The sequence below is a fragment of the Eubalaena glacialis genome, chromosome 13 (genome assembly GCF_028564815.1).
Source record: "Eubalaena glacialis isolate mEubGla1 chromosome 13, mEubGla1.1.hap2.+ XY, whole genome shotgun sequence".
Lineage (NCBI taxonomy): Eukaryota > Metazoa > Chordata > Mammalia > Artiodactyla > Balaenidae > Eubalaena > Eubalaena glacialis.
The window spans coordinates 82,551,801-82,569,490 of record NC_083728.1 but is presented as its reverse complement, the minus strand read 5'-3'; the positions used below and the strand labels follow the sequence as shown (position 1 = coordinate 82,569,490).

At 40.2% G+C, this 17,690-nt stretch overlaps 1 protein-coding gene across 3 annotated transcripts in view; it reads left to right on the top strand.

Annotated features, from left to right (window-relative positions):
- The window catches only part of AUTS2 (activator of transcription and developmental regulator AUTS2), a 1,116,331-nt gene that overhangs the window by 279,032 nt on the left and 819,609 nt on the right, over positions 1 to 17,690 (top strand). For all 3 annotated transcript variants that reach the window (XM_061208932.1, XM_061208931.1, XM_061208930.1), the window contains exon 2: positions 6,068 to 6,280. In XM_061208932.1, the coding sequence (XP_061064915.1) occupies positions 6,068 to 6,280 (213 nt within the window). The remainder of the gene's footprint in view (positions 1 to 6,067; positions 6,281 to 17,690) is intronic.

Genomic DNA, 17,690 nt, shown 5'->3' with positions numbered 1-17,690 from the left:
AAGTTCCTCAACATCCTTGCCCATACTTGAGATGGTCATGCTTTTTCATTTTAACCATTCTAACATGTATGTAGTGGTTATAATTTGCACTTCCCTAATGATTACTGTTGCTAAGCATCTTTTCATGTGTTTATTTGTCACCCATATATCTTCTTCAGTTAAGTATTGGTTTAAATTTTTTGTCCTTTTAAAAAATTGGGTTATTTTCTTTTTATGTAGTTTTGAGAATTTAAAAGAATATATTCTAGATACAAAACTTTTATCAGATATACACTTTGGAAATATTTTTTCTGTTCTGTGGCTTGTATCTTCATTTTCTTAACAGTGTCTTTTGAAGAGCGGAAGTTTTCATTTTTGATGAGGTATAATTTATCAAGTTGTTCTTTTATGGATTGTGCTTGTGGTATCTTATCTGAAAAATCTTTGCCTAACCCAGGGTTACAAAAGTTTTCTTCTAGATGTTTTTTAGTTTTAGGTTTTACCCCTAGGTTAATGATACATTTTGAGTTAATGTTCCTAATTAGATTGAGATATGGATCAAATTATACATATCTATTTTGCATATGGATATCTACTTGTTCCATCAACATTTGTTAAAAAGAGTATTATTTCTCCACAGAATTGTTTTTGCACTTTTGCTGAAAACCAGTTGTCCATATATCAATAGGTCTATTTCTGGACTATTCTGTTGATCTGTTTCTCTATTTTTATGACAATACAGGGCTGCAATTTTAATCCAACTTGAAGTATAGCAATAGGAAGCACCTTACTTGCTTCTTGCCTAACCCACTTTAGAGTAATAGCTCACCGATTTGCACGAGTTCTGGGATCCTTTCTTAGATAATCTAACAGGTGGCAAAATGTCTGGCATATAGTAGGTATTTCGATTTTTGTTTTTAAAAGATGAAAACATGAGGGATTATTTTTTTGAATGCCATATTGATTATTTTATTTGTAAATTCCTATAAGTCTCCTGTACTTACTAAAAAGTTTAGGTCCTGAAAGTCTGTTCATAAGTCCATTTGTTCAAAACTCCAAAGTGGGGGACCACTGTGAACATGTCCATATAGAGTTAAGTTTTAAAAGCACTGTTATGTTTTGTTTCTCTAATTTTCACTTCTTATTATCACTGTAAACCCTTTTACTTCTTTTGCACTTAAGAGAAGTGTTGGAATCAGTGTTTGTAAAGCCATTCAAAAACAAATACAAATGCAATATTATAAACCAAGAAAGGACTTGACAGACTAAAATGACAGCACACAGCTGATAATGTCTTGTGATGGTAACAGAGAAAGCACTTTTTCTTTTTCTCTGGGCTTCTTTGTTATTTTCTTTGCAAATCCCTAAGATCAAAGAACTAATAGAAGAGGTTCTGCTTAGATTGCACCCCTTTTTCACACATGTACGTACACTTGGGCACATGCAGGCACACATATTTGTAAGTGATGGGCTGCCCTCAGACTAGTTTGGCTGGAAAAATCAGATGGAGGCTCTCTTTCTAAAACCTATTTCATGCAAGGCAGGCAAATCGTGCCCTCATTTGCTGTTGTCTCTGGCTTCACCTCTAATCAGCAAATGGAGCTGTGCAGCCTACACAGGGTTCATCTGCAATTCGCTGCTCTCCCTTAGTTGGTGCAACACCGAACCATCTCATTTTGAACTTTAAGAGTGGCAGAGGAAGCCTTTGGTGGAAGGCTGTAATTTGGGAGAAGGGAAAGTCAAGAGCAAGATCGCCTATTTTGAAGACAGGCTGGGTGTTGAAGGAGATTGCCTTGGTTAGTCGGTCTCTGAGCCTCCCTCTCAGCATATGCACTGCTGTGACCATGCCCTCCATCACCAATGACCTAAAAAATCACATAATTTCAACTATTCAACAAACCTGTTCCCCGCCTGTTGTACATAGCTTGTGCACTTACCCCCTCTATTGCCAGAAAATATGTCTAAATCTTTTTACCTCCCAGCTAGCCTTCTGTTGTTGGCTGGCTGGCTTTCTTACTTCTTCTGTGATTTGTCAAATGAATGCCTTAAAGCATTTTTTCCAGATCTCTTCCTTATCCTCCTGCCCCCCTCCCTTGCTAGTGTGCTAAATGCTTCCCTTGCTGAGTATGGGGCATAGTCATCTTATTTTCAAAAACCACTGTAGATAGTTCCGATAGACATTAATTTTCTTTGGGAACCATGGTAGACTAATGACTCAACAGGCCTTTGAAAATTGCCATTCATCGATCCTAAAAAGTTATTGTATAAACCAGACAATTTTTCTTCTTATATTGAAGCAGTACTTTATAGGCTGCCCAAGTTTCTTTAAGGAAATTCTTAAATTAGTTGCTGATAATTTGTTGGTGGATGGATATATGCACATATACACATGTATGTAATCATGTGTGCAACTCTTTAGAATGTTATAAGGTGAGTAGTTTATAAGCTATTTGTCTTTGAGTCTCATTGCTTACAATGGACAGTTTTTGTCATTTCACCCCCAAGACAGCCATTGAGAAATTAAGTGATTATTTTACTTGATACACAGTAAACAGTCCGTATAGGTTTATAGAGGGAACAAACAAATAGCAGCCTGTTTTTTTCAGGAACTGTTCCAAAGGGTCTATGCAGTAATTTTATAAATAAAACTGTATCTTTGAAAGTATAAAGATACTCTCTAAAGATAATCTTTGAAAACCTCTTATGTAATAAAAACTTTTAAAAGACTACATTCTTTACCTCTTAAGCTACCACCTCTATACACATTTTGATCCTCTCTTTCTTCCCCTCTTCCCCTCTTCCCCTCACACAGCCTCCAGAGTTGAAAATCTCAATATTAATTGGAGCTGAGATGATTGTATTGCTGCTGCTAAGACTTCAGCAGGTCTCTTACAAGCTAATGTCACGGCATGGGGTCCATTTGCTCTGTGTAGCTATTCTGTGGTGCAGTGAGAATGCCTTGATTAATATGCTACATGAAAATAAAATGGATTTGGAAAAAATTATACCATACTCTCATAAATATTAATTCACATTTGTATGGAATTGCACATAATTTTCAATATACTTTGGAGCACCTTCAGTATGAAAAAAAGATTTGGTCTCCGAAGAGAATGGCATAATTTTTTTCTAAAAGCACAGCTGATACATTATTAAATATCATTTGTTTATTAACCCTATACTCTACATCCATATGATGTAGGGCAGTAGGTGGACGGTGTGAACAAAGAAAGGTGTTTTTTTCAGCCTGTGGGGAGTTTATGTATTACCCTTAGAAGTGGTACAATTTAATCATATTATATAGAAGCAGTCCACAGTGGGACTCACCTGGCTGCTTCTGCTAGTGTTGCCATTATACCTGAGTGTTTTTTCATGATAGCTGACTAAATTGGTTACATTTGAGGCCAAATTCTGAGCAGATGTCTGACACAGCTGACTGTGGTAGTGGACATTGGACAAAGCAATAAACATAGCAGACATTTGTTGAACATTTGTCATCTGTTAGGCATAGTGTGCAAGGCTCTGAGACTGGAATTAATGGCCATGTGTACTTCCTTCGATCTCACCTTGTCCTCTAAACACTTCCTCACCACATCTTCATTGCCTTGGGAGACCTGCCTCTCCAGTGGCAGAGAGTAAATCATCTGCAGTGGAAGCAGCTAGAAGTTAGACCAGAAGCTACTCATTTGCCTTGTAGGATTATTATTTTTGATATATTCTTGCCCCAAAGATAAGGCCCTTCTCCTTTTCTGGGGCTTCTTGCTATTTGCTGTGATCCTTCCTGTGTGCCAGCAGTGCCTGCTTATTTGGGTTTCTTGGTTTCTTGCTTCTATCAGCATTTCTAGCTTGCTTCACTCACTCTGTGTTAGAGACAGCTTGAGATATTATTAAATCACTATTGTGGTTTATAGATTTGGATATTTTAGTTGTATTATTTATTTAGCAAGCATAATTTGACCATCTATTACTTGCCTGGCTCTGTAAGTGAAGCACTGGGGTTACTGATACTTAGTACCGACCTTATTCTTTCAAAGAATCATGCTACCAGCTGCCTCAGGGCTTTTACACAAGCTGTTCTCTCTGCCCAGACTTTCAGATCTAGGTCAAATGGCAGTCATCTCCTCAGCAACAGTCCCCTCCTCTGGACTAGACCATTTCCCCCAGTTTTAGCACCCTGTTAGCTTTCCCTTAGAGCAGTTAATTCAGTTTGCAATTATATATTTGTGTGATTTGATTAGTATCTGTCCCCTAAATTCTAAGTTCCATGATGTGGGGATTTTTCTCCCACACGATTGTTTTCCCAGCGCCTGCAGGACAGTGCTAAGTTTGTGCTTGGAATATACTGGGTGCACAAAAAACATTTGTTGAATGAGTGGAGACCTGAGAACAGTGCTTTGCATTACAGAACGGTCTCCCTGAACTGGCAGCCACTGGGAAGGGTTCTTGAACTAGAAAAGGGAGGGGAGTAGAAGCGTGGGCTTTTGAGGCCAAGGCAAAGCAGATGTAAATGTCCAAGGTTCCCAAATAATGGCCGTGGCTGAATTGGGAAAGACATCAAGGAGCACCGTGTGTGTCAAGTCGGGAGTGCTAAGGTATTAGGAAGAGGTAGAATAGATAGATAACTGCTCCAAGAATACTGGCTGTGAAGGAGAGGAAAGAGAGAGTGGTATTTTGAGAATGAGAAATGGATGAAGGGGAATGTTTGTTTTTGTTTTTATTTTTTATTTTATTTAAAAAATACATTATTTTATTTTTGGCTGCATCGGGTCTTAGTTGCGGCAAGCGGGATCTTTCGTTGCAGCACGCATGCTCAGTAGTTGCGGTGTGGGGGCTCCAGAGTGCATGGGCTCTGTAGTTGCAGCACGTGGGCTCTCTAGTTGTGGCATGCGGGCTCAGTAGTTGCGGTGTGTGGGCTTAGTTGCCCCACAGCATGTGGGATCTTAGTTCCCCGACCACGGGTCAAACCCATGTCCCCTGCGTTGGAAGGCAGATTCTTAACCACTGGACCGCCAGGGGAGTCCCTGGTTTTACTTTATTTTTAAATGTGCATTTAGGACCACAGAAACTGAGAAACTGTGTGCAGATGAGGCTCCAGGAAGGAGCATTTTCAGTGTAAAGAGGAACATATCTATTCATTAACAAATGATTGAGTGCCAAATCATTTTAGTGTTATTGCTTAATGTGTACATTTCTCAGGGTTCTAAGGACTTTAACATATATTGTATCAGGTCATATCTGAGTCCATTTTCCATCTGGGCTCAGAGTTGCAGTGACTTACTCCAAGTTTCATAATGAATAATATCAGCATCAGAGCCCGAACCCAGGTCTTTTGGTATCTCAGGATGTCCTGACCTGCCTGAAGGCACAGAACTCACCTATGTCATGTGGCCTGAAATGCTTGCCTGTAGTTCCTACAGGTGCTGCTCCCTATTCCAGAACATCCATGATCCTTCTCCCACCCTCCCCCATCCCCCAGCCACACACAGGAATAAATGAAAAGTTGCTGTTGATCTTGGTGATAATATGGTTGTTACATTTTGCAAAGAAGATGGGAATTAAGGATGCTCAGAGGAACTTGCGGTAAAAATATAATGCATTAAGGAAACATTTTAATCATGTGAATTGACAGTTTCTTTCTTGCTGGCTCACATCCACCTGGCCCTGGTATGTTCAGTCTTGTGCTGATGTTTTTGAATTGCGCATGCACTTAGTACTCCTTTTCTGAAACGTAATTGATGTACCATCTTGGGAAGTGAGCGTATTAAGGCTCCTCAGGGACTAGCATGCGCTGGACCTAGTGCAGAGCCAGATGGGAAGCTACTATCCCAGGCAGCAGTGAAAGCACTTTTAATGGACAGATACTTTGTGCTTTGTTGAGCTTTTTTTTCCCCAAGAAGAATAGAAAGAATACATTTGTGGCATTAGGGAGTCAGAAAAATTGAGAGCCATGTTTCTTAGTTTTAGGTAGTCTCATACCCCACTTTCTTGCCTTTACTCCCTCCCTTCTAGGAACCCCATTTAGCCTCTGTTTTGGGTGTGACGCTAGCTACCTATGTAACCACCACTTTCCTTCTCTTTTTTTCTACAGAAAGATGTAGCACTTAAGCCTCAGGAACGCGTGGAGAAACGCCAGACCCCTCTGACCAAGAAGAAACGGGAAGCACTTACCAACGGCTTGTCCTTTCACTCCAAGAAGAGCAGACTCAGTCACCCGCACCACTACAGCTCAGACCGGGAAAATGACCGCAACCTCTGCCAGCACCTCGGGAAGAGAAAGAAAATGCCGAAGGGACTCAGACAGGTGAGGAAGCTTAGGGTTTGTTCATTCCTGTGGCTGCTGTTCCTCAGGTGCCTGCTTCTCTGGGGTTCTTCCTAACAGGTGGAGAAGATATTATCCTTGGTGGGTGCCGGAGGGCTGCCCTGCAGAGCTGTGTGTTTGCTTCTAAAAGAATATACCACACCAAGCTCATTGTTTTTATCACAGTTTGAAACTTCAGCACGGTACCCTTTCAGTCACATGTGCTCTGTGTAACAAAGCCTGATGCTGGCGCTACTGGCATTGAGGGCAGACTAACGGAAGTCTTGGTGATGGTCCAGGTAGACTGGCTTGCAGGGAGAGATCCTCTGAGGTAAAACAAAGGAAACAGGCAGATTTGTTCAAATACACTGTGTATCTCAAGGTTCTGAGGCGCTAAAAATGGTTATCTGCATGCAGGCAGTACCCTGCATAAGATTTATATTTTCCAGGGAAGCCCAAATACTGTGGCATGTGGGAGAGCACTGGAAGAAATGAGTTTGCCTTTTGGTTCTTTAGGTGTCCTCCACAGCCTATAATTCAGGACTGTCTTTGTGATCTGCTGATTGTATGAAAGTCTGGTAGTGGGGCTTACTGGGCTGTTTAATAATTAGGTTTCAATGATCCACAAGAAAATACAGCTCTTGGCATTTGGGGAGCCTTTCTGCCTGTGGAAATCCCCATATGAGATAGATTAATAATGAGAAATGAAGCTGTTTATAGCAATTTTTCAGCACAAATCCGGAGGCTTTAGCGCCTGCTGAGTTACCTGTGTCCTGGGTGTGTTTTGTTTGTTTTTGGAGGGACCACTGGGTGGGATTGACTATCACTTGAAGCAGAGGAAGGGAGTGTGGTTCACAGAGCAGGTGCTGCTAATTAGAAGCTGAACAGGTAATTCCTAGTTTGCAGATGTTTCTCTGCAGAGGGAAGAGATCTAGGATCAGACAAAACAGTGGTTCTAAAACCTCACAGATCATTAGAATCATATCATGAGCCTTATTAAACACATATTCCTAGCTCTACCCTAGAACCTGATGAACCAGAATCGCTAGGGGTTTAGGCACAGAAGTTTGTCGTCTCAAATTTCCTATTTGATAATGGTCAAGCCAGTTTGGAAATTTTTCTTATAAAGAATCAAGAATATATTTTTGGTGATGAACTTCAGTTAAAAGATTTGAAAGATCAAAGTCCTTAATAAGTTTGGTGTCAGAGTGGAACTTGATGGGTAAACTTCTGAGAAAATACCTAGAGTGACGGATTTCAGCATGGACTCATGAGGATCTCAGGGAAGTATCCCCAACTCTGACACACATGGCGGTTTTTCTTTGTCCTGAAATGAAATGCCAGGTTAGAGTTATAATGGTTATTATTAACATTTATCTGATGCATAGCACGGTACAGTCGTTCAGTGAGGGAGTTTGTGTAGTATAATCTACAATTTTCACAACAACCCTGATTAGTAGATGGTATTATGGTTACTTTACAGATGGGAAAACTGGGGCTTAAAGAAATAAAGTGACTTGTCTGAGGCCACTTAACAGTGAGGTACAGAGCTAGGGTTTAGACCCAGATTTCTCTGCCTTTCTCTGTTTTCCCTGTATATTCTGCTTCCCTTGTTTGAGATAAGGACTCCAAGTCGTGAGATGCAGGGAGTCTACAAGTATTTTTAGAAACTACATGAGTTGGTTTGGTCAGAGGGAGTGATTGTGGTCATAGAAATGGCCTATGAAAGCTCAAGAAGAAAACAGGATAAACTATCAAGTATAGAGAACAGAGAAAGAGCTTGGAAAGTTGAAGGCAACCACATTTGGATGAAGATTAAAAAAAAAAAAACTTTTTGTTTTTTTTGACAGAGAGTGGGGTGAGGGAGGAAGGGCTGAGTTCTATAAAAGATAGTTTTCCTGTGGTATTTGTGACTTCGAACTCATGCCTCTCCATGTGAGATATGTAGCAAAAGTGATTATTCCCGATGGAGAGAGGTTGCAGTGTAACCACTGCCTCTCCAACAGGGTGGGAGGAGGGCTTCTTACCCTTTCAGACAAGAAATCAATTTAATTCTGAGCTTACACACAGCTGTGGTTCCTCATCCTTGACTCTCTTACTTCCATACTTGATCTGACTTTTCTGTTCTCTGTCTTCAAAATCCTTCTTTCTACTCTGTCCTCTAGTGAAAGAGTTTATGATCTTACAAGAAGGCAAGGACTTGTATGTCTCAAATTCGAGTAGCTTTTTGGTCTTAATTATACATCTTCTGGTACTAATGTTATTTGAAATCAAAGCTATCCTTATTTCAGGGAAAATATTTGAAAAGCAATTAGTTTGACTCACTTTTTATGAATCATGGAGAAGGAAAGAATGAATCGTATCTTTGGCCTATGTAAGAGTTTTAAAAACAAGTGGTGTTTTCTTATCTTTAATGTTGATGCCAAAGTATACTATCCAAGTGTTATTTTAGTAGGAAGGGAAACAGAAGTTGATAATTGAGGTAAAGCTGTAATACTTTCATTTATAATATTCCTAGCATCATATGTGCTATTATGAATCCCTGAACAAATCACTGTCTGTTGCTGCCCATCTGTAAAATGAGAGATTTGGTTTAGAAGGTTTCTCAGTTCCATGATTCTTTAAGTTTTTGAATAACACAGATATATAGTGTTGCTGAGGTCTGTAAAGGAAGACCATAGTAGGTCTGAAAGTATTTAGTTTTGGAGTCTGTAACTGGTTGGCTCTGTGAAGACATTAAAGGAGAAGAGTGAAAAAAAAAAGCTCCAGCTGAGCTTGCACCCATCCCGATGAAGCGGTATATTTTGCCCGTGCTCTTCTCCATTTCCATACTGTTAACAGAAAGTGTTCTAAGTAGTAACCACCCCAATGGAACTTACTTGTTGGATTATGTTTTTAAGTATAAATACATACTGACTTAGAAGATGCTGAGCTGGCAACTGTCTTGTAAAATGGTTGCACTTTTTTATATGGCAAATTTGAATTTTCTTCTTAATTTCCAAAGGGGTTTTAAAAAATGAAGAAAGGAGTAAGTGTTATATAAAAGAGTACATGTCTTTCTGACCCCCCTATGCTTATGTTTGTCCTACACAGAACTATTTGCCCACGATGTGAGTACTCAAACATCATATTAAAAAGTTTTGGCTCTTACTAATAAGGATATGGTAGGTTGGTTTTTTTTTGTTTGTTTTGTTTTGTTTTTCCTACTTTGACTTGGGAGCGGGAAAATCAAAACAGAGGTTGATAGGTCCTCTGCATAAGGATCTTTACTCTCTAACTGGGAAACTACTGAAGAGCACATTGAAGTCATGTGCTGCCAAACCTTCCAACTGACCGAGCCTTAACTTCTGCAGAAGCGTTTTGGGAAAACTTAACTCCTCTGAGGACTTTGAGTTTAGTTTTCTTTCAGTATGTCTAACTTCTAGACCACAGGGGATGCTTTAAAAATTTAATACTTTGTAGTTGAAAACACTGAGCAGAGGGGTTTTAAAAATAGAAAAGAGATGAGGAAAAGTTGATAAGGGTTCAGAGAACTCTCAGATTTGGCTCTGAGTGGATATTTCTAAATCTTCATTTAGTCCATTAGTCTGTCCCGTCTTTCTCTAGTATGAACTGAACCAGAGGAAATAGGCTTAAGTGAGCTAGGAGGAATTTTTAGGTTATATGAACTCTTCTAACTAACAGACACAAGGTTGGATCATCAAAATAAATTCCGGAGTCTCCCTCCTAACTGAATTTTAACTGCCAAAAAGCCATTCATCTAAGGACAGAATTTCCCAGAGAGAGGCAACCTATTGAGATAGCTTCTAGCCATAGGAGAACACTATTTGGGAGGAAAATAAAGGAATTCGGGAATATTTCAGGAGCCCGGCAGTTAGACTCTAACCTTGCTGGTGAGAATGGCTTATGTGGGAATGCCTTACGTGGTTTAAAAATCTTTATACAAATTGATCTGGGTAGGTGTTGCTTGTAAAGAATGGAAATTTGCTCCTCTCTCTGAAAGTCTAGTTTGGTGGAGTCAAACTTGGTGGAGGATTAATAGCTGACATTGTAGATATCAAAAATGTATACTGATTTCTAGGAAGAGGAGGGATTGATCCCAGTGCCAAGTCTTTAGAATTAGAGCTCTTGTTTAAAGCTTTGCGTGGTGGCTGCGTCTGCTTTGTGTATTGGCATTGCATGTTCGCCTTATTTGGAGTGAGTGGTTGTGTTGGTCAAGGGCTCAGGTGACTAAGCCACCAGCTGAGCTTGCACCCATCCTGATGAAGCAGTATATCTTGTCCGTGCTCTTCTCCTTTGAGAGCATTTACTACCAGAGGCGGATCCTTTATTTCAGTGGACTCACTCAGATTGTTGGAAGACTTCTTGGTGACATTTGTTACTAGTAGAAATTAACTTGTGAAGGAGGATTTATAATGGAAAACTTTGATTAAGCAGACCCAGTTCAAGTCACATTGCTGAAGACCTTCTGATTAGTTCTGGGTGGAAATCCAGGCTGAAATCACACAGGTATTTATCCAGTTTGACGCTAGAGCCTACAGGTTTCTGGAAATCAGAGCATTTGAAACACTAATGTAATTAGGTGTTATACTTTAGTAATGAAAAGACATGCACTTTGCTAGGTGCTCTTTCATAAATACATTTGTTATAATGGTTAAATGACTGAAGGTATATTGAGCTGGTATCAAGATATGTGAGCTGCAGTTAAATCGTTTTTACTTCATACTTCAGAGTTTCAAGTTTAATGTGTTAATTGGGATTTCATTTGCTTTTTAAAAATTGTGTAGTCATGTGAAGGTTACAAATTGAGATATTAAAGAAAATTCTTTGTTTTTCCTTCTGATGCATTTAAGTTGCACACTACTTCTTTCCCTTTGCCAAAACTACAGAAATAAGAATAAAAACATATAAGAAAAGACTGGGACCAGGAGTGGGGAAGGAGGTTGGCTTATAATTGCTCTTGGAATCTTGATTGACTTGAAATAAGGATAAGATGCCAGTTTTTAACATCTGATTTTTGAGGAACCTCCAACCCAGGCCGATCTCTTTTCAGAATTAGTTGTGTATTATATTGGAGGTATTTGTTTGGTATTTGGAAACCTGCGACTATTATAACAACAGATTATGTGAAGGTTTTTGGTGTTCCCCCCCCCCCCCTTGGGCTTTAGAAGCTGTGAGTTTACTTTTTGAGTTCTAGAATTTTTGTGTTGTGTCTTTTGACCCCGTACGTTGTTGTCTGGGATATATTCTATTGTCCCTGCATGTTGGTAAGAGCGAGCATAAATATCACTTGACTTCTGTGAGACAGATGTTTGAAGTGAGGTGGCCAGTAATAAATTTTATCCCAAGTGATGTATATAACTCTTAGTTAAAATTTAGTAAAAATTGACCAAAAAGAGGACATAGCACATTGACTACCATCTCATAAAATAAAACCCATAGAGAGAAAATAGGCTGAATTGGAAAAGGAACTGCAATTAAAAGAATGGGCAGTAACTCAGCTCCAATGATCCTGAGACCTATAGAAATTGTTTAATAAAACAGTGACATTCACTAATCCCAAAGTAGGAATTTGTTATACGTATGTGTGTATGGAGTTTTATTAAGGGCCATTTAAATATACTAAATATACTATATATTCTTAGAGGAGTAAGATGGGCAGTGACAGAAATCATTCTCAACTCTACCTACTGTAAGTTCCTACAATACTGGTGACTGAAGGGTGAGGCAGCATGTTTTTCTCTTTACAAGATTTAGACACTACACTTCGGATACTTGATGAAGGTAGACAGACTCCCTTTATTTATATTAAAACTGCATTCTGTGTTAATTTAATGGTAGCTTTTCCCTCTTCTGAAGACACAGTGTTGTCTGCATGTGGCCAGATCTTAGCTACAGAACGTGAAATAAGCCTCCATGTGTTCTGCATTCTAATCTCCACTTACAGCAGTCCCATCTCCACACAAGTCTGTACATGACAGGTAATGAGTGGGAGGTGGGAGTGGGTAGGTGGCTGTGTGGTTTGCAGTGGTGTCAGTTGGGGAGCTGAACAGATGGTTGTGATAGCCACGTGTTGCGAGATTCCCGTGGGAGTTGATGGTGGTGACAGGCGACTCACAATGTGCTATTTACAGTTTGGGTTTACAGTCTTTCAGTGACATCTGAATGCTCTTTAGCAACTGCTTTCATTACTGCCTTTCGAGGAGCTGCTAATTGAAAATGAAATTGTGGGTGGGCTTTAAGGCAGGCCCAGGCAGCTCTGTGTGGTAAATGTTACTTGAGAACTGTTGGATATTTTAAGGCCCAATTTGTAATTCTTCTTCCAAGGAGGAAAAGCTAAAGGTGCGTTTGAAGATTCAGTATGTGCACATAGGCAGAGCCGAATGTCTCATCCTGCCCAGAGAGCCAAATGTGGACTCACTGGGCTGGAAAACAAGCCATCTGCCCAGGGCTCACCTTTGTATGGTTTCCTTTAAATGTGTATAACTGTGTAAGGTTCTTATTTTAAACCTGCTAACATCTTGTAATTGCCATGAGTTTTTTGTAGGACATCATCCTTCTTTCTTCCTCTGCTGTTTGTATAGTGACTGTGCAGGAGAAAATGATGATCTGATCTCTTGAACTCTGAGGTATTATATTCAAGGTCTTGCATACAACTTTTCTTCCTATAAACCTTTTCCTATCATACAATTCTGTTGAAGGCAGTTGGGGCCTCCAAGCACAATGAGGGAAGAGGAGGATGGAGGATTAGATTGGACTTTGTGGATGGTGTTCTTGATTCTCTTATGGCTGCCTCCAGCTGCGGGATTGTCATTTGTACCTCATCTTCAGAGTTTGTTAGCTAAAGCATCAGTAGCATTTCTGAAATGGTAGCTTTTGTAAGTGTTTACATGTTGAATTGTTTTATTGCCCATACTCAAAATAGCTTTGCACGGAGAAATCTTGTGCTGAACAAGGAATGACCTCCCTCTTGGAAGTGCTGTTAGCTCTCTTTTTAATTAAATATGAAGATAGATACAACATTACTGCATTCTTTTTAGCTTTCCCTTGAACATTTCAGTGAATACTGTGAGACAAAACCATACTGAATTATATGCTTTGTTTGAGTAGGGCCGATATTTGCTTTTAGAGAGTCCCTGAGGGGCTGAGGGGACCTTGATGACATACCCCTTGCTGTACTTAACCCTCAGTCCCATTAGACCTGCTTTGCCACAGGAACCCAACTGTTTTAATGTGCTTGAGTTACTGCTGGGTCCTAATGATGTTTAAAAGACCCTATTTGGGTATTCTAAATGAATGCTGGAGCATTTTGTCTCTTGATACAAGTCGTGATGATTTTGTACCAAGCAATATAAAAGAGTTCTTTCAGGAGCTCAGAGTCTTTTCACACCTAGAGGTGTGTGTCCTTATACTAGTGTTCACAAACACACACACAGGAGCAGAAACCAAAATGGCTCACAAACTTGGGCCAAGTCCTGTCTGGGCCTGCCTGGTGTCTTTCAGGAGGCCCGACAAGCTCTGCCATGGGGCCTGCGGAAACACTTGACCTGCATTCATTGATCACAGCTCTGCAGAAGCTGCCACTTCTCCCGCGCCTCTGCCTACAGTGACGCCGTTATTGCTGGTCATTCTGTGACCACTGCGCACCTGCGATTGCTCAGGAAGCACTCACGTCACTACATGTCTTGACATCATGTAGTGCAAGGCTGGACGGTCCTAATTGCTAGTGATGGTTCTGAGTGGCTGAGATTGGCTGTGATTAGATTGAGAAACAATTAGCTGCATTTTATGGATGGGAACATACAGAATAATGTTTCTCAAAGGGTGGTCTTCAGACCACCTATGTCAGAACAACCCTGGGGCTTTTATTAACATGCAGATTTCCAGACAGCACCTCTGACTGGTGGAGCCACAGTCCCTGGGATGAGGGTCAGAGTGTGACACCAAGTTCCTTAAGCAACTCCAATGCAGGTGCTGCAAGAATCATACTTTTAGTAAACTGAATCGTGTTTTTTTTTTTTTTTAGAAAAGAGAAAGGGAACATTACTGTGCTATTTGCAAAACTTGTAACAAATCTTAAAGTTTTTAAACCGTATCCTGTTTGAAATAATTTTATCAATACTAGGACCATATTCTCGTTCTGTATATTTACTAATTGAGTTCTTTTTCAAAATATTATTGGAAAAAAGAAATGTTTCTTCCAAATACTATAGACATTACATTATAAAAAATGTTTTCAAAATGGCTGCTTTTTGGTAGTTTACTAGAATGTAGCCTCAGTAGAATAATTATGTTGTATTCTTCTCTCTTTATACCCCCAAGCTCCCTCAAAGAACACAGCTTTTTATACATCTCGTAACTGGAGTTTATTCATTACTCTTTCTTTTAGTTTCCTTTTTTTTTTGGCTACACCATGCGGCATGGGGGATCTTAGTTCCCTGACCAGGGATCAAACCTGTGCCCCCTGTAGTGGAAGCACGTAGTCTTAACCACTGGACCGCCAGGGATGTCCCTTTTAGGTTCCTCTTATTGCTTTCTTCTTTCAGCACCACAGTGGTATTTCGCTCTTAAGGTTTATAAATTTTATGAATCCTCCATATTATAAAAATTGGTGGTATTCGGTGGCAGTATTGGGGGGCAGGTGTGAATTAAATCTGAAAATACTGCCTAGGTATCAGTTGAGCCTAAAGACCATTAACTGTTTTCTTCATTAGTAAGAAAACTTCAATATAATAAAATTTTATACTTGAATTTCTGGTTTGGGTTCCACAAATTCAAAAGGAAATATTTTCCTTCTAAAACGAGACAGACCAAAGGCCCTCAGAAGAAATTTTGTTTAAGTAGCAAAACGTAGATTTAGGACTTAACAATTGCCTGAGGTGTGTCAACAGTGGGTAGCATTTGTTTTTAATGCATTGCTATGAGACCAGAAATGCTGTTCCTCTGGAGATGAGTGCAAAATGATCTCCTGAACAGTTGCTAATGAAATTATCACACTGTATGAATAAGACTGTTGATAACAACTTCTGATGTAAAAAAATACTGTCATCAAATTTCTCTAAGAAATAATGAGGATGATGGGAAAAGCCCCTGCCTCTCAGGTGAAATATAAAGCTGGGCAATGGGCCCAGCTCACATTGCTAGAAGGCTGAATGGTACTTTCTGAAACTTAAGCAGCCCACTTGCATAATTTATCATCACCTGCCTCCTACCTCCTCGTATTAAAACTCTAAATTTGTATTTCTCAAATGAATATGGCAGTGGGGAGTATTAGGGCGAGGCATTCGCGGGCTGTGATTATGTAGCTATGTGTGAAGGGGGATATATTGGGATCATGTAGGGAGTCTATGCCAGCTGCCCCCTTGGTTCTCTAGGCAGAGTGAGGAGACAAATTGACATACCAGAATACTGAGAGAGAAGGATATGGAGTTTAAAAAACCTTTCCCTGATGATTCTGACCCCGCTCTTTTCTGCCTCCTCTTAAACCTGATGGCCCATCTTTCTTCTTCCTTTTCTATCTTGGAGCTTGTCTTCAGGCTAGACTTTCAGCTTTTGGGCTTTCATCTCACTCTCTCCTTCCCTTCAAAATCTCTTGCTTGCTTCTCCACCCAGTCAGGATTGCATGGGAAGCCACTTAGATTTGCTCTTAAAGTTACAAAATGCCTTTGCCACCTGGTTCATTGCTCCTTTGACCATGCTGGTCCTTTCCCCTCAACATTTATACTGGTCATCTTACCTGGATTCTTAGCATAGTTCAGCATTGTTTTGCTCATTGCTATTTACTCTCTTGTTCAAAAAGTTTCAGTGACCCTCCATAGCCAGTGAAATAAAATCAAAGCCGCCTTAGTGTAGGACCTCCTGGATCCCACGTTTGCTTCAACATACCTTTCCTGCCTTGCCTCCCTCTTTCTGCTCTCCATAAACACCAAACCGTTGCTGCACTTGCTGTTATTTGCAAGAGCCCTGTGTTTCCTCCACACTGCCAAGCCTGTGCTTATGCTGTTCTCTTCATTTGGAATGGCCTTCTTCAATAGTCATATTTATCTTTCAATGACTACTTCAGATCTACTTCTTCCTTGAAGCTTTTATCATCTTTTCTCTCCGAATTAATTGCATTTTCTTCAGAACTCCCATGATCCTCTGTTTATAACTAGGGTGACCCCAGAATTTATCACCTCCTGTAGGACATTTCTGAGAGTGAAAGGGGGCACTATGAATAATTACCTTGGAACAATAAACATAAATCAGGACTTCCTGGAAAACTAGGATTATACAGTCACTGGCTTTATAATTCACTTTTGACCTTTTTCATTTTGTACCCTGTTTTAGAGTTGGTTGAATACACATCCTCCCCACCTAAAGTCAAGCTTCCTGAGGACATTACTCTGTGACACAACAAGGGGCCCAGGATTGTGCTGCATGTAGGAAGTAAAACCCTTGAAACCCGTTTCAAGGCTATCCCTGCCTGGAAAACCTGAGATACCTTTCGTGTTTTCCGTTTCTGTTGTCGAGCCCTTGCAATTCATTCTCCATACAACCACCAGCGTGAGCTTTTAAAAATACACATTTGATCACATTATTCACAGATGTGAATTCACTCAGTGTTTTCAAATTAAAATTCAGATTCCTATGGGCTCTAGTGCCTGGCTCTCCAGCGCTCTTTCTTCAGCTTCATGTCTTGCTCACTGGGTCCTGCCCCTCTGTCCTTCCTTCATTTCCTCCAACAGGTCAGGTTCTCTGCCACCTCAGGTAGCTTACACACGTTGTTCTCTCCGCCCAAAGTGCTCTTCCTACTGCTCTTCGCATCATGGGCTCCTTCTAGTCTTTTAGGCTTGAGCTGAAATGTCAACTTCTCAAAGAGGCTTTTCCTGACCATAATGTTCACTCCAGGGGTGTCCCTTTATTCCCTTCTCCTTTGCACCCACCTTTTTAGTTTCCTAACACTTAGCACAATTTATAATTACAGACTTTTCCATTCTGTATCCTTCTTTCTGCCCCTCTGCTAGACTCCAGGCTCTGCTGAGGCAAAGTACCATAGCCATTTTCTCCACCATAGTGTTTGTAGCACATTGCCTGGCACATAGAAGAAGGTGCTTCATAAATTAAGGTTGAATGATTGGAGGTTGGAATAATAATTATTTTTGCAATTGATGACATTGCCAATTGCATGCTCTTGTTGCATTCCAACGTTAATTGCTTACAGCAGGAAAAAAAGCCAATACAGTATGGCCTTTGTTTTCCCTCTCTGGGGATATGAATGTAAAATGAGATACTGATGATCAGCAGATACACACCAGGCAAAGATTTAATCCAAGAAGTCACTGCCCTTCTGGTGGATGGCGTCTGCTGTTCTCCCATGGAATGTATCAGCATTCTAACGTCCCAGTGTCCTGCCCATCAGTATGGTGAAATT